The following is a 17,718-nucleotide window of genomic DNA, read 5'->3' on the forward strand; positions in this document are numbered from 1 at the left end:
GATAGTCAGTCCCACGTATGGCAGCACGGTCTATTTGGGGCTTGAACTCATGACGGGCATGTTGTTAAGTCATACGAGTTGACGACTGTACCATGAGACTGGCAACTCGGGGAAATACTCGATAAACACATATTCCTCCCAATTTGTCTGCCCTCGATGTATTTTCGTAAATATTGAATTATTTTGATACATTAAAAGCTCTTTTTGAATTTTATTATTATTTTTCTAATAAAATGTACACATTTCTACCATGTCAAACTTCTAATAAATATTGAAATGTTGACCCTCGAACCACTAGTATAAAATATTATTCAATAAGAATTCGCTAGTCGCGCAAACTCGAGATTTGCTATTGTGCTCGGTCCCGTACGATAGCGTATGTATTTCGGATAATTACTGTTATCCAAAAAAAACATTTTTACATTTTATTCAAAAACAATACTATTAAAAGACGAATAAACATTCAGGGGTAGAGAAGGAGAAAGAGTACGTAACAGATTGATACGCAGTCTACATTTTGTTATGATGCAGGAAAAAAGGGGTAAAATTCTTCTATTTTTGCGCGTTACGCAATGTATGGATGATCCCTAATAGAAATTTTACTTTTTGATTTTCTGTTTAAATATTATTTCTGTTTCTTCTGCGGATGATTTTACTTCTTTGTTCATTTTGCATTTTTTTATGGGGATGCAGTGTAAAATTAGATTTCATTATAAATTCATCACCCAATTTCCGTGATAAGGATATCAAATTCCAGTAGTCACTTTACGCATTGAAACCATTTTTGTAATATTTCCCTTGCTAACGTTTCTGAAAAAATTATAAAAATTTCTTCTAGTAGATCACTAAATACGATAAAATTTTCGTTTTATTGTTTTAAACGATTCAAATTGTCTATATGCTGACACGAACTTTAAAACTGCCATTAGAACATTTGTTGTAATCGTTTGAAGATTTTGAAGCTTTTATTGGAATCAATACAAAATTTCTAATAAAGTAAAAACAGCACAGAAGTTTCATAATACTTGATACAAATATTGGATTTTTATAAATTTTTGATCATCTTCAATCAATATCTTAATTCAACTTTTTCATTTATTATCTTGTTTTCTTCATAACAACAAATTTGTATGAAAAATACGAGTTTCTATAATTTCGCTGAAATCTCATACGGAAAAACGTGCAATTAAACATCACATATTTAATAATTGGAATCGAAATTAAATTAGTGAGTTCGAACTGCAATGCGTATTATCAAACGAATGACTGAATTGCATCGAAATTTAAAAAAATGAACTATTTCTATCGTAAATATTAATTCCATTGAACATTCTTTTTAAATACAAATATGTTCGGGTGTATTACAATTTTGAATTCACTAACAATAACAAGATATTGAATTATTTCAAATTAAATCGTATTCAAAAGACAAAACTAAAATTAGTAATTAATTTAAATGATACGCTAACATAGCCCATGGCCAACATAGCCAAATTCAAAACGCGCTCCTATTGCATAGGAAATAATCTCCTTTTGCCTTTCCGTCAGACGCTATATAGGCGTTTAGTTTGTTCGAAACAATAATAAATCATAACAAAAAGGGGTTCCGCTTGAAGAGGGTTCATAGAGTAGTAAAATGTGAAACAACCATCCACGGCCTCTACATTCCCGACAAAGCGTTCGGAAAAGCAGAACATTTACCACAAACTCTTTCCCGATTGTTTACTACCCCCTTCTAACCTCCTTCCTTTTTCTCCCGCTTCGTCCCATGCGTTTAAGTAAATCTCACCTTTTCTCATACTTCACCACGATGTAACCGAGGGCAGAAAGGCAGCAGACCAACATCAGTCCACTCACCACCACATACGCCACGTTCGTGCGGTACAGTGACTGAACAACAACAACAGCTGCCGGCTGCAACCGATCGTGCCTGGACCCGACCATGGTTAGGAACGCGATCATTAGGGGCGAACTCACCCCCGCCTCATCACCGTCCGCGACCCACTTGCAGACCATTTTTTGTTATGTGCCTCCCGTTTTTTTTTCGGGATGGAATTTTCCTTACTTGTTATTATCACTACTTTTTATTCTTCTTTCAAGATGGTTAATTTTACACGCCCTAGCGCACACATTTACATCGCGCCGGATTCACTGGGAGCTGTGTATGTGTGTCTGCGTGCGTATGCAAACAATTTCCATGACACTGTTATACTGAGCGGGCTGTCCCGCGTTGGACGTACTGCGCTGATCGACTGTACAACATTACCATCGAACGAGCACCATTTGTTGTGCGAGCACTGCTTTAGTAAACACTTTTTATGGGAAACACACCCACACACACACACACACAAAATGGCACTAGATTTACACTCTTGAGATAACTGCCATTACCTTTGAAAAAACACTACACAGATTTGGGCAGATGATCTCACTGCTCTATCACGCTCACGCTCCTGTCACACACTAGCAATTGAATGTAAAGCATCATCCATGGCAAACCGATCACTTGAAACACGTAAAATCACACACAAAATCACTTGTACGATCCCGCACGCCCCACAGCACGATCACGACTGAACCTGACTCGCACGATCGTAGACGGTTGATGCTGAAAAGAAAACAGCTGGACATTGCTTCATCGTTGGGGCGAGCGCACCACACCGCCCAAATAATAATCGCACGCATGCCCACCGAGGACGCGAACGATCGAGCGAATGTCGATCGTAGGGAAAATTTATCTGCACCCTCATGGTGGACCACCACCAGCACCGGGTGAGATGGAACACGTTCTCACCTCGCACTGCTCGTTCGGGCTGGTGAGTAGCCGGCACGCGCCATGGGCAGGCGTGCGTGCGTTTCAAATTTCACGATCACTCGAGCTGTCCTGCTGCAAGCTAGATCGAACTTCTTCTTTTGCTTGCGAGTAAGGAAGTAAATGTGTGATGACAGAGACATGATACTGAAATAACACAATTCGTGTAAATATGTGTCATTAGAGGTTGAAATTTTTGGCATTTCGTAGTTTAGTACAACACAAGGTTAAATAATGTGTTAACATTACGCAGTAAAATATTTAAAAAAAAATTAATAAAGTAATTTATTCCTTAAAATAATTTCTTTCTGAACTGGATATTCTACTTCTACTTCTACCTTATTTTCTAAATTTCTTTAAATTATTTAAGTTTAAAGCTGTGCAGTGATGACGAAGTTGTAAGCTTTTTTGTAACTTTAACAATTGTTCTAGTTCAAGTTGCTCTACTCAAGTGCAAGTTTAAATAAAATAAAACCTTTTTTCTCTATGATGAAGGGATTTCCAGTATGGTACCGTCAACTTCGCGTAGGTCTTGGTTTTAGAGTAACAAATTATTAAAGTTACAATCTAATATGGTTATAATATAGTATTAAATAATAACAATAATAATAATAATAATAGTAATAATAATAATAATAATAGTAATAATAATAATAATAATAATAATAATAATAATAATAATAATAATAATAATAATAATAATAATAATAATAATAATAATAATAATAATAATAATAATAATAATAATAATAATAATAATAATAATGATAATAATAATAATAATAATAATAATAATAATAATAATAATAAAAATAATAATAATAATAATAATAATAATAATAATAACAATAATAATAATAATAATAATAATAATAATAATTATTATTATTATTATTATTATTATTATTATTATTATTATTATTATAAAAATAATAATAATAATAATAATAGTAATAATAGTAATAATAATAATAATAATAATAATAATAATTATAATAATAAAAACAATAAAAATAATAATAATAATAATAATAATAATAATAATAATAATAATTATTATTATAATAATAATAATAATAATAATAATAATAACAAAACTATAATAAATAATTAAATTTCCATTAATAAAAACATGTGTAAGATAATAGTATAATAGTTTCTTACGCTTTGTTCCCTATATTCTATTTTTGTGTTTTGTTCTTTTTACTTTTGCGTGTTTAATAAAATCATAGAATATATCTTTAAAAAAATATCTCGAAAGATCTCCAATCTCGTATCTCGAGTAAAATATAGGTTTTAAATAGTTTACCTTTCTCAGAAACAAATCAAATATCACATAAAAAACTCATAAGATATTCAGTAATTACCATATGATCTCGTTTGAATTACAAAAAACCTAAACTCTATTTAAAAAAAATATTTAATTGAGTTAACTCTTGGCGAGACACTCCACTGCGAACTGTTTATTTACACAGCATTAACACTGCCAACGGCAACGATTTCTGCCACGAACATTGACAGCTCGAACCAAACGATAAGCAACCGCGTGTGACGCGCTTTCTTAAGCAAATCTTAACCCAGCCAAAGCAAATCCGAGAAAAGTGTTGAAGAAAAAAAGATACACAAAATACACAGACACACTCACACACACCCGCCATGTGCACGGTACAATCAACACTTTAAACACACATTAATCATAACTCGGCTTAACCAACGCGTCAAGCTGCTGCCTATTGATTTGGACTTATATTTACAGACTCAGATCACCGCAGGTGGTTTCCCTGCGATCGTCCCCCGGCCGGCGATGGGCGAAGTGAACCTGTCTGTCCAAAACCCCGTTACCGGGCAAGGTAGAAACGAGGATCCTCAACTTCCATCTCGTTCCTGCTGCAGCTGACAGCACGGCACCACCGCCCCACCGGAGCCGGAGCAGCATTTCCGTGTTGGCCACGCGCAAACGATGCTGTGCGAGCGCTGGTGTTTACGCATTTGAACATGAAAACGTATCCAAATATCGGTGTCTGTGTGTTTGCTTGGCTGGTCCTTCCTAAAAAGCGCGAACCGAAATGAACACATGACTCAGTGCGTGTCTTCTTCGACGGTCGCGTTTGGGAGTTGCAGACGCCGCGCAGTGATTCCACCCGCGCGGTGACGTCGCTGGCAGGCAGGAAATATCCAATTGTTTGCTCGGGGCTACATTTAGCGCGCAATTAAATGGCTGTAATCGCTTTGAAGTGTTAGGCACAGGGTTTATGTGTTTGATTTCCCTTCCCTGCCGTGTATATTTTTGACGACTAAATTTAGACTTACATCCATACTTTTTGGAGGTTGGAGTTTGTTCGTATGTTGGGTAGGATCTGGTGGATATTGTTTTTTGATCTTTGGCACTTAGAGGATGCTTTAAAATGAGTGATTAATTTAATAATTAAATCACTTATATGAATATGTATGTAACGAACATTAGTAGAGTGAGATCACATGATCTCACTGTAAAATATCATTTAATACATATGCTTTGAGTTCTGTTGCATTGAGTAGGAAAATTAAAATTATATGATTTACGCAGTGTTATTTAACTCTTTAACGACCACAAGATTTTGAAGATTAAATATGTCAATAAAATACTATTGTGAAAGTAAGAAAAAAGTATTACCAAAAAAAGATTATTTTTTTTATTCGTTTAGAAAAATCATTTACCACAAGCGATAACGGTTTTATTTTGACATTCTATCGATAACAATGTACATGAAATAATACTTTAACAACCGAAAAGAGTTGAATTAAATGAACTTTAATGGGTATACGTCATATGAGTACACGCATTGTTCCACAAACAGAAAAAGACAGTTTCCTGCAAGGCCGTACGTGTCTTATTTCTCATTCGAACCGTTGCCTATTATTAAATATACAGTTAAAAAACCAAAAGGCTGCAAATGTAAGACCGGTACTTCATTTATAACACTGACGGGATAATAATTGATGTTTTGAAAAATTCACTCAACCAAAACCGTTCGTACATTTACATATACAAATTGAAACGGTTAAAACAACTTTGATACACGATTTAACAACATGCCGAAACGACATTGTAATGCCTAGGCATAGAAATTGTGGTAATGAATGTAAAATATTGTTTTTATTTTACAAAATGCAACAAATGATTAAAAGCAAAAATTAAAAATATGTATGTTATATAAAATGGTACATTAGACATATGTATTCCTCATTCTCTTCTAACGTCCAAATTTGTGTGTGGATATTTATCTGAAGAAATATAAACATTAATGAAAACAGAAAATTATGTCATTCTAAATATTTAAATAATTCAGTAAATTTCATTCGGCTCTCACCCTAGATTTAGTAATATAAAGATGTATAAAACGAAAAACTAAACATTTTAATCTTCGATTTCAATTGTTAACTAATTGACCCTTTAAATACGTTGGAAACGTTGTTTCATTTACAGGATCTTTAGTTCCTTAATCGATTGATGTTATTTAAAGCTTAATAAACATTAAAATAGCTAAACTATAACAAATGTACATCAAACGATAATCCCAATATTAAGAGTGCAAGTTTGAGCTAACTCGATCATTATCCCATACTTTCTAAAATCTCTCTTTAACGCACACAAACACATTCACACACGTACACATCTAAAATCCCATTCACACCAACAACTCGTTCAGCTTGTCGTGAAAATTCCCAATAGAACGATCCATTTTCCATCGATTCGATTTCCCACCCATCGGAACACAGTTTTCGGCACGCACACGCCAGCCGATGCCATTCGATAAGCTCCCAAATCGGCTGCTGTCTGTGTGTGTGTGTGTGTGACCTTTTCCAGGTTCTAGTAGCCGCTAACACGATGCGTAAGTCGGTATCCCTACCGAGCAGTCGGAAAATGCCAGTTCCCGATAGCGGCAGCCTGTAGCGACAACCATTGTTTTGCGTCGTAGTGTTTGGTGGTAGACAGGACGGTATTAGATTAACATAAATTTAACCTGCCCGAACGCCCCCTATTTACTTCTTCCCATACTGATTGTGGGCCAGTTTTTTCCGCTATCACGATTGCACTTCGAAAGCAATAAAGCTTTCCACCTAATGGATCACATGTGCATCGTTTTCCAAACAAAAGGTGTGTGTGTGTGTGTGTGCTTGTGTGTTTGTGTGTATGTATAAACCTTTCCTCCCATATGGTTACCGATCTATTTTTCGTCTATTTTTTCGTTCCTGTGTACGGTTAGGTCCCATTCGAGCTCGTGCTTGGCAAACAGCAGCGGAAAGCGAATCATACGACCCAGGCATGAAATCACAGCTCGATGCGAAACAATGCAAGAGGTAACCGAAAGGGACTCGTAAATCCGTTCCATGTGTATTTGGGCAGAGATTTTCCAGGCAGAGAGTGTTTATTAAGTATTTAGTGTGTCTGTGACCCGCGAACGGGACCAAAACCCGTGGGTAGAATGTACCAGCGACCTTAAGCTGTACTCGGAAATGTGTACAACCGAGCAATTTAGAGCGAAAGATCGATTCAATGCCTTAAAGTATTAATGGTACAACAGCAAATGGGAAAATTCCTTCCATCGCTTGTAAGCAACTGATTACACTCAGCACTGCACAGGCACATAAGTTGAGCTTTTGGGAAAAGCTTGTTTCCGATAATTCTAAATATAGCCCAACATAGTAGGCTAGAATTAGAGAAAAAGAGCGAGGAGTTATTTGTTCAATTGTCACCTTAAATACAAACAACAAAACAACACAATTTTGCTGCCAGCGCTGCCCAAAGACTTTATTTAAAATTGTGTGAAAAACTAGTTCCGTTTCATTTACACAGCACACACCGCCCGGTTGCATATTCGCGCACTGCGTCCCGGTGCGACCGAATGGAAGTTTGCTATTTTTAGCTGCATTTTCACATTCGCTGGACACCACACGAACACACACACACACACACACGCAGCGTTATTTGTATGTGTACGCTTGTTGTGTTTTGTAGTGCGGGCGGCATTTTTTGTTTTCTTCTCGCGAAAAGTAGGTGCAAACGAATGCACCACGACAATGGGCTGATCCTCCCTTCCCTCCAGGGGCGACACGTGGTTGGAAACGAGGCCGCGGGAAGATCTTTCGCTGGGCCGCGTAATGCTCTGACCTTGCATGGATTGCGGGCGTTGAAGCCGCACACGCGTCGGTGCCGATGGCGTCAAACGAGTGAAGTTCACGCGTACGCAGCAGCATTCCGGAATTCCAAGGTTTGAGGTGGGGGGGGGGGAGTGGAAATTGGGTCAGCAAAATGGAAGCAGAAGGGATAAAAATAAATACACACTCACACACACACACACACACACACGAATTGTCGATCGTGGTCGGGCGGATCAGTTTGTAGCTTTTGTCTTCTGTAGTTGGATTTATTTTTGTGCAATATTCAAACATGATGGGGGGATGTGAAACGTTCCATACTGGAGATTTGGATTAGAATCGTTGCCCACATGAAACAAAACCATTTTGCTGGCGTTTTATGGGGGAGTTTAAAAGCGGATGGAAAACAACGAAAAAACATACGGCTTAGAATACGTAGAATAGAATGCATGACGCACAGCTAGAAAGGCACTGTCGTCGTAATGCATCACATGCACAGGCAAGTGCATTGCGACACTGTACGCAACTTTACTCATGACTCAAGGACTACAGCTAATTCGAATTTCTGTGTACTTTGTACACTCAATTCGATGAAATGGGCGGAAAACTCAGTGGAAACACTGTGCTCACAGGAGCTAATCAATCGACGCAATACACACACATACGCACAAACTATCACTTTGTATTTCCGTTGCAGTGTCCGTTAAATCACTGCTAACAATTAGCTCCGGTTTACCACGTCACCACGTCATCAACCACAAGCTGTAACAATACTGTGACCATCGTTTGGCTGTCCTTTTACCCACCCCCAAGCACACACACACACACTCTCTGGTCGAGAAACCGTCCAACCACCCGTTCGGAACCGCGGTCAACAGGTTGACTGACTGATAGTGAGCGATTGACGCTACTCGACTGGACCGAAATACCGGAAGGCCCGATCTGCCGGTACAGGCTACGATTACAGCCGTGAAAATGCAATTTGCCGACCAGACCAGCGCGAAACACCGATCGGGCTTAATTAGATTAGCTGCTGGCCGTTTTCCGAACACAGTCAAGGGAACCATATGGTGAGTATGTGTGTAGCGTTTGTTTTTGTGTCTGCTGTAAGTAGAGCAGAAAGTTGCAGCAATCAGAACCTGCCAGGTGTGAAAATCGTGTAACGAAATGGTGTGATATGCTCGAAGAACAAGGGAATAATGGAATTTAAAATCTAGTTCGATTGTGATGCTGCTGCAAGATGGTGAAATATGACGTCACATTTTTTAGTATTTTTTATTTTTTTTATTCTATTTCACCTCTAATAAGTGTTATTGTAATCGTGTTCTAACCTTTGCTTGCATTTTTCATGTCGTTAGGCTCAAAAGTCGTTGCAGCCCACTTCAAAGTAACGATTTCTTATTCAAACTGCTCGAATTGCATTGTTGCTGTACAATTCGAGCATTTGTGCTCGATTGCACCACACTGAACGAAAACTTCTACCAATTGGACAAAACAACGTAGTCACGCAAAAAAAAAATGACACACCAAAACACAACAAACCGCTGTCAACCAAGCAAGAGCCCGCGCTTGGTGCTCGCCACTTTGGTAAACACCATTTTGTGCGTCCGTCTTCTTTTATACCGTGCATCATTGAATTGTGCTTTTAGTAACGATGGAGCTCATCAATCCTGGTCCATCGACTCACCAGACTACTGTGGCCGATAAGCTACGCTCGAAGGATGCGGCCAGACGATTCAAGTACGGTTCGCCGAAGCTGGTCGATATGATGCGTGAGGTAAGGCTGTTGTTGGTGCTGTTCATTTGCTGTTCACCAAATCCGATCCGAATAATCGCAACTGTCCATCCACTTTTCAGAAGTGTCGCATCCGCATCAAGGAAGCCCGCAACGATCAGTTCCTCAAGAAGCGAAACATCCTGCTGGAGGAGAAATCTTTTCTAGCATCGATTGTACGCGAGGAACTGTCGGAGCTCGAGCACGACATTGCACTGCAGGAGCTGATCTACAAGGAGCTGATGGAGGACGCGGAACAGTGGCTGTTTTACGAGCAGGCGGAAAACTATCTCATCGACACGTACGACACGGACGCCGTGTTCTGTCCGATCTGCGAGCATAGCGTGCTGCAGCTCGATAGCGCCGCGAAGCTGCTCAACTGTTCCTGCGGTGTACGGCTGCGGTACGCTGGGACGATGGAGGATTTCAATAAGCTGGTGTCGGAAACTATCGCTCAGCACGCGGCGGCGCGTTGTGCGAGCAATTTACAGTTTTTCACCGAACCCATCGTGGATGTAGATTTTGTGCAGCTGAACGCTTTCTGTCTCGGCTGTGACTATTACCGTGAGCTAACGAGCTAAGGGCGTACTAGGGCGAGGAGAGTTTTGTTTTTTTCTGTGTATTGTTTTTGTATTACGTTTTGCTTTTTAAATTGTGTTGTCTATTAGTCCCCCGTTTGCATATTGATAAGCTCCTTTTTGTAGTTACTGCGACACTTCCTCAAATCGGCGATTTAGGCAAACCATAATTGTATAATAAATGTATGTTTGCACTTTGGAAATGGTGTGATCGATTGCAGTCGTTTTTTACAATGCAATGAGCTTCTTCTAACGTTCTTCTTCTCGATAAGTTTTTTGTTCCTTTTTTTTTAATCCATCTTTCTAAAAGTTCTTTTATCATGTGCGATATTATCGCAAAAATTCTTATATTTTTATGGATACTAGGAACAAGAAAAAACGCTTCCGATTATGAAAATTTTACCCAAATTCGTTTCATAAACTGTCATTCCATTTTTTCCCATGTCCGCTTGACCTCCGTGTGTGCCGCACCGCGGGCACCGTACGTCACCGTCAAAGGAATGCTTGACAGCTGATCTGTGTGCCGAAACACAACCAAAACACACGCATACACGCAGCGCGAGAAAGACGAAAATTAATCGACACTTGCACCCTCCAGCCCAACAACAACGCACAGCTTAACTTCGCCCTCAGCCGAAACAACAGCAACATATGCAGCTCGCAACGCCTCCTCTACCCGTTGCTGCTGCGGTGCTGCTGGCCCTGCTGGTTCCATTTCACTTAGTGCAGTGTTGGGTCGTTCGGGGCTCAGTTTCGTGTCGCTCGTCTCACTCTCGCTCTCCGTGCTCCATCGGTTACGCCACTCGCGGTAACTGTGTGTGAACCCCATCCATACTGCGTTTGTGCTCCGTCGCGCATCCGCGGTTCTGTGTTTGCGGGAAATCGCGAGAAGATCGCTGTGCCCAGTCCGCGATCTTTCCTCCCGCGCGCGCGCCAGTGTGGCTAAGGTTATCAATGTCGTCGTGGTCGTGGCCGTCGTCATCAACCTGAAAGTGTATGCGCGCCTGTTGCGTCCGGAAGGGGATCGCACATCGTGTGTCAGTATTGCGCGGATCGGTCGCGTTTCCGTGAGTCTGTGAATGCTGGTGCGGGAAAATACGCACTCCCCGATCGCTCCAAACGTCCCGCTCGTTGCTGCAATCGGGAGTGAAGCGAACGAAACGATAAAGAACATAATCGAATGTTCCACGCGAATGTTTGGTATCGCGTCTGGTGCTGCTGCTGCTATCTCTCGCCCTCCGTCATCGGAGTCGTCATCGGCGAGTGGGTACGGGCCCCTTGGCAGAACATCGAGCAGCCTCTCTTTCGGACGTTGTCTCACTACTCTCTGGGAACTTTCCATAGGGCACGCTTTGCTACTGCTAAGCGCATCCGTACTTTAAGGCATCTTCTCCCGCTGGCATGCCGTGCAGGAAGTTAGTTAGCTGATTTCCGTCTTTACAGTACAGTGCGTTCGTGTGTGTGTGTTTGTGTATGTGGGGCTGTGCAGTGTGGCCAGAGAAAAGAGATAGTGGCGACACGCGACACCAACGGCGCACAGTGTGTTCGCGGACGCGCACCAGAGAGATTAGAGCTGGTTTGGGTTTTCACCTCAGCAGCCTTAGAGCGCCAGAATGGCCGAATGGAGAAAGTCCTTCGGTTACATTACTTGCATTTTGGCGTGCATGTGTACGCGCTAGATCACCCAGCAGTAGTAGACCATGCCATGTCGGGCAGTGAAGAACAATAAGCGTGTGTGTGCGACATTCCCGAACCGAACGGGAGAACCACAGTGCAGTGCAATTGATCTGTGATAAAGTGTGAAATTACCCGCAGGACTACAATCACCCTGCCTTCCTGTTCGTCCTGTTTTGTAATTTCACTCGCTCCGTTTGTGTGTGTGTGTGCGGTTTGACGTCATTGAAAAGAAATTTGATCATCCTCTTCTCGGTGGAGAGCAGTTTGTTTTGCTGCGGATTTGCGCTTCATCAATGTCGTCATCGAAGTAACAGTTGAGTGTGTGTATCTATGTGTCTGTGTGCGTGTCCGTGCCCGTGAACCTTCGCGCAGCGTGTTTGTAAGTGTGTGTGTGTGTTGGTAGAATTGTTTTGATTTTAACAACAGCTCCGAGTCAAACGTAGTTTGCCACAAATCCGGGTCTACCATCGTCGTGGCCAGTGTGTGTGTGTGCGTGTTGAGTGCGAGTGTTTCTGTGTGTTTGTAACGAAATCGGTGTGCTTAAAATTGGCCGATTGCAATGACGCCCGGACCAACCACCAAGATGGATCGATCGATGCTGACGGGTAGTGGGGGTGGCGTCGGAACGACCACCGGCACCGAGGAGCGGAAACGGTGCGGCGAAACGATCCACTCGGGCCAGTTCATGGTGTCACACTTCGAAACGGAAGGCGCCGAAGACGATGATGACGATCTGGGGATGCAGATGGAGGAAGTGAAACCGACGGATCTCATAACAACCGACAGTGCCAGCGTAATACGACCGGTGTCCGTCTCCGGTGGCCTTTCGGACGGGGCGTCCGTCGTCAGTGGGGCCGGTGCGCTTGTACCGATGGCCAGCATCGGTTCGACCGAACCCCAGAACCAGCTGGCCCGGTATGTGCCGAAGCATGGCGGCAGTCGGTCCACGGTTTCGCAGGTCGAGATCGATACCGACCTTTCCACCGTGTTCAATACGCTCAACGTGACGTACACGTAAGTTGAAGACCAATTCGATGACGGATCGGGTGTCTTTCCCACTTTTATTTTTTAGTTCCTAACTTTGAACCAACCTTTCATTGGCTCTGGGTTGGCATCCCTACTCCCTTACTACTGCTGCAAGGGATAGTAAGAAACCGGCTGATAAGCGTCCGATTAGACAAAGCGATAGAAAGCCAGACGAATAGCAGCAGCGCCCTTCGCAGACGATTGGAGTTGAATTGTCGGAGCTTATCAGAAACCCATGGCTGAGTACACAGCGAAAAATGTCTCGAAGAGCAAGTGCGTTAAAGTGTGCGTGCTGGTGGCCGGTGCACCAAGGAGCGCAATCTCCACACCGGACCGTTCGTCATGCTCCTAAACAAAGACCGATCGCATCGGTCGTTCGATTAGAATGGGGCACAACCCAGCCCAGCACTAGAGAGGCACGTATGGCTGGCACGCTGAGGAAGCGAGCATGATTAGGACGATTTTGTGTGACGATCGCGCAGTTGCGGGCGCATTGCGTTCCGTAAAAAGATCGATTGCCATTTCGCAGCTCTAATCGCAGCTCCGATCGTTTGCTTATTGTTTTCAAAAGTGCACGACGCTTGTTGAACCCTCCCCAGACATTAGAGGTCGCTTTGTAGGGCATGCGTACAGCATCAACTTTAGGAATCAAATGTAATTATTACTACTATACAGCATACATATTTTTTGTTTTCTTAACTCCTTGAAATATTTTAAGTAGAAATACAACCGGGCCATTGCTAATGAAAAAAGATGCATTTTTTTTTTCATAAAAGTATCTAATGAGTTGATCTATCTGGTCACCATTGGCTAGTAATTTGGGACATGAAACTAGACCCGTAACTGGATCGTTGAAGATGATGCCATGGTTCTTGAATAACAAGTACCTTGGCTATAAGGGACTAGAGTAATGGCTTGGAAGCGAACCAGGATAATGAAATGACAGGAATAAAGATCGGTACCGGGAAACATTTACCGATATGATGATCCTGTCTAAATCAATAAAGGGCATAGACATTCAAGGGTAATTGTATTAGTTGGTCTTGTAGAAGTTGGGAAACGGGTCAATAATAACTAATTTGCCCGCGACAGTGTATCTTATGAATTGGATTATCTGGTCCATATTTTATATGCTCCTATACGACGTTCAATAGTGAATATTTCACGAGTTCAGAAAATTATACTAAGTAGTTTTGCGAGCTCAAGGCTATAGCAGATGAAGCTAATACGATTGGCAAACGTTTGAATAGACCGTTATACTCAAACAACCCAACATATTGAGAAGAAACAAGACGCAATTGAAAAATTAATTTTGATGAACATGTATCAGTGTTGACTTTGACCCAATATCAGATATGAGCCAGACACTTGTACAGGAATTGTATATTAATCTGTTAAAAGCCGGCAACATGATCATGTACCTAAATAGCTTTATTTAAAAAGAAGGTTAAGTATTTGCCTGTAACGATGAAAATCTTCCAATTCGCTCCGTAGCTTGTAAGCAGGAACATATTAACTATTATACACTTAAAAGCCCGACATTGTATATAAATTTAAATTAAGTACAAACAATTCCCAATGAGCTTCTATTGGAATTTTGGATGTCAGCTGTTAATGGCTATTAACTATGATTAATATTACATGTTATATTATAGAAATGTTTGCAAACAGTTGTATTCTTCTTCTTTTTATAGAAGTTTTTGAAACTTGTTAGCACTACCCATCCGGATAGTCAATCCTTGCTACTGGCGGACGATCCTGTTGTTCCTGTTTCTGTTCCTGTTGATTTTATCCGGCCTTTTAGGATCCAACGCATCTTTCAAAACTACCACCGGATCACAAATTATGTGTCAAATAAAGCTCTATATTGTGTCGGATATTTGAAGAGATATCATGAATACTAATCAAATAGAAACATCAAACCAATGTTAATGCTAAATTTTAGCAGAAAGAAAATCTAAAGCAGTCCCTAAAAATTGCGTGGAATTGCAAATAGGTGTGTGTTTTTTTTAAATATTTACTCTGAAATTAGTTTAACATGCATTTTTGTCAAATTAAATTCTTTTATAAGAAGTATCAGACAAATAAGCTGATGTGCATACATGGAGAGAATACTATTACTACTAACAATATCCCGTCAAGCATACTGTCCGTGGGATCATATCTTGCTTATGCCGATGATCTGAAGTTTTTTACTGTAGTCAAAGACACAAGCGAATGTCAGCGCCTGCAAGAAATGATTGACCTATTCGGAGGTTAATGTAGCCGAAACCGATTAAAGCTGTGTCCAGTTGAATGCTAGACTATATCCTTCACTAGAGCATATCACCCGATCAGACACAATTATGTTATCTCTCATACCTTGCTAACGCACACTACCAGCCTACGAGATATTGGTGTCCTGCTAGATTGGAAGCTAAAGTTTCATAAACATCTTGAAAGTGTTATCTCCAGGGGTAACCAATTGAATTAAATTAAATATGACCTGACCAGACCAGGCTTAAAATGTGCAATTAAAATATTTGTACATATTTGAAACTGGCCAATTTGAACAGAGAGATGTGTTTTCGTTCGAAATCATCTTACCGGTTATAAATGATAAGCGGTGGGGGAATCCTCCATTCCCACAAACAACTCAATTCTTCCTCACGATTAGGGTAGCCCAGTTTAAGCCATCCAAAGAAAATACAATTGATTCGTCGGTCTGCTGTTGCAGTGTCCGCATAGGCGGGCAATGTTTGTGCGTGTGGTTGAAAGGCGGCACAGTTTGCACACACACACACCCTACTGATAACCTGTGGCCAAACCGGCACGACCCTGGCTGCATACTTTAAAGATGCTGTGGATGCAAACAGTTGGTACCATGTGCTCCGCCGACAGAAGCCACTGTTTGTGTGCCTGTGTTGGCCTGCAGAAAGGGCACAGGCGCCCATCTCGGGGTTCGGGTTGATGGGCCCGTCTCGGACCGCCCGTAAGCGTAGGCAAGTGTTCACATATATTTATAACACGCACCAACACAGGTCACTTGAGACCCGGCGTCTACAGGCAGCTGCTGCTTCGTACACCAACACAACATCCATCACAGCTGATGCTAACGATGGACCCGAAATCGGATCATTGCCGCCGCATAATCACCCAGCTGGTGCGTGTCATTGCATCATCGGCGTGTATGAGCGATTGGCGACGAGCAAGCGAGAACAAAAAAAAAGGACGCGCGCGGTTATCATGGACTTTCAACCCTCAGCGCTGGTCAAAAGTGTGCGCTACAGCCCTATCGGGACCGCTCGCTGGCTTGCCGCATCCCAAAAGGCAAGAACGCTACGGCACAACGGCAAGCAAGGAAACTGTTTACGCACGCGCCGAGCACGGTTCAAGCTAATGCAAAAACAAACAAACTGGATAGGTTCCATATCCTTGAGCATAATCGCAAAGGTACAGTGAGATAAGCACCTACACACAGTAAGAGCAATGTAACAGTGGTTAGAATTTCACCACTATTTCACCATCAAGCCACACCTTCGGGAACCGTTTTTGCCGTAATTGCGCAACAACAAGGGTAGGAAACAGAGCAGCAGCTCTACAAAATGAACCGGATTCAACTGGACGCGCCATGCGCGAGCTCCACTGTTGCTGCTACGCCACACCTCCAGTAGTGAGAGCACATTTGTTAGTGCGCGCGTGTATAGCGTGGCCTTTCTGTACGCAGCTCAGACATCCACTGTACGTCACCGCTGTCGCGGTGCGGAAAAATAACCCCGAGGCAATAAAAAAAACTGTTTGTCTGAACGTATTTTTAGGCCCAGTCGGTGGGGGACGCACGCATGTAGAGAGTTCTGATGTACTCTGCCCGCCTGTGCGCTGATTAGAGCTGCACGTTTGGCGCGATTTATTTGCACGGACAAACGTTACGTACGCGGCGGTAGTGCGTTTCATGCGTTACTACACAAACCGTTCTTACTGTGCGCGGGATGGCAACGCGTTTCATTTACACAAGAAGGTCTATAACGCAACGCAAGGTTTTGAATGCTTTTTATGTGGGATAGATAAGCGTGAACTTATCCAGAGATCATATACATCCTAACGTTTCCGGAGGAGTTTAATTCGCAATTAGAATAGCATTTTTCTTTAGCATTGGCGAAATGTGAATGGCAGTCCTCCGGACAGTTCGATGTGGTCCCATCGATTACATTCGCTTTTGGGGTGGATTCACCTTGTTGGTATGATGGAGAAATTTATTTTTAGCATCACTTCGCGTCACTTTTCTCACATCGGTATTGGTTTGGCTATTTGCTTTTTTCCTTTCCACCAAACCGTAACCAAACAACAGCATGCCCGTCTGTTTGTATCGATTGCAAAGCCGGTACAAAGCGGTTCAATGCTATGCTATGTAGTTATTGACAAACGGGTTCGTCTAAGCAGAAAAAAGGCTACTCTTTATGTGTGAACATATAGGAGATATGTAGAGATGGAGAAGAGACGCTTGATATTAGTATTTAAATGCAAAAGTTGTCAATGCACGGTGGTCTATTCGATAGATGCGTCCGCTCCGATCAATCGCCTTACAGAATCCCAATCGTACCGATATCCCTTTAGTTACATATCAGGCTGCGTGTTATATTAATACACTGTTTTCCGGGTCAATTTCTAATGTGAACGGCATTATTCAACAATCACGGAAAGTTTTTTCAACAGTCCGGCTGTCACAAATAATG

At 41.6% G+C, this 17,718-nt stretch overlaps 3 protein-coding genes across 4 annotated transcripts in view; 2 read left to right on the plus strand and 1 right to left on the minus strand.

Moving 5' to 3' along the window:
• LOC120956892 (ATP-binding cassette sub-family C member Sur) overlaps window positions 1-2,687 on the minus strand; it is a 69,082-nt gene extending 66,395 nt beyond the window's left edge. For both annotated transcript variants that reach the window (XM_049608104.1, XM_049608103.1), the window contains exon 1: window positions 1,790-2,687. In XM_049608104.1, coding sequence (XP_049464061.1) covers window positions 1,790-2,016 — 227 coding nt within the window. In that variant the 5' untranslated portion in view covers window positions 2,017-2,687. The remainder of the gene's footprint in view (window positions 1-1,789) is intronic.
• A 6,685-nt stretch (window positions 2,688-9,372) lies between these two features.
• On the plus strand, window positions 9,373-10,506 carry LOC120956893 (RIP-like protein). The gene is made up of 2 exons (XM_040378690.2): window positions 9,373-9,728; window positions 9,809-10,506. The coding sequence occupies exons 1-2, from the start codon at window positions 9,606-9,608 to the stop codon at window positions 10,304-10,306; spliced, it is 621 nt and encodes a 206-aa protein (XP_040234624.1). The 5' UTR covers window positions 9,373-9,605; the 3' UTR covers window positions 10,307-10,506.
• Window positions 10,507-10,807: 301 nt separating this feature from the next.
• The window catches only part of LOC120956911 (protein WBSCR14 homolog), a 60,182-nt gene continuing 53,271 nt past the window's right edge, over window positions 10,808-17,718 (plus strand). Inside the window, exon 1 of the mRNA XM_040378728.2 lies at window positions 10,808-12,994. Within this exon, the coding sequence (XP_040234662.2) occupies window positions 12,540-12,994 (455 nt within the window). The 5' untranslated portion in view covers window positions 10,808-12,539. The remainder of the gene's footprint in view (window positions 12,995-17,718) is intronic.

This window comes from Anopheles coluzzii, chromosome 3 (assembly GCF_943734685.1).
Source record: "Anopheles coluzzii chromosome 3, AcolN3, whole genome shotgun sequence".
NCBI lineage: Eukaryota > Metazoa > Arthropoda > Insecta > Diptera > Culicidae > Anopheles > Anopheles coluzzii.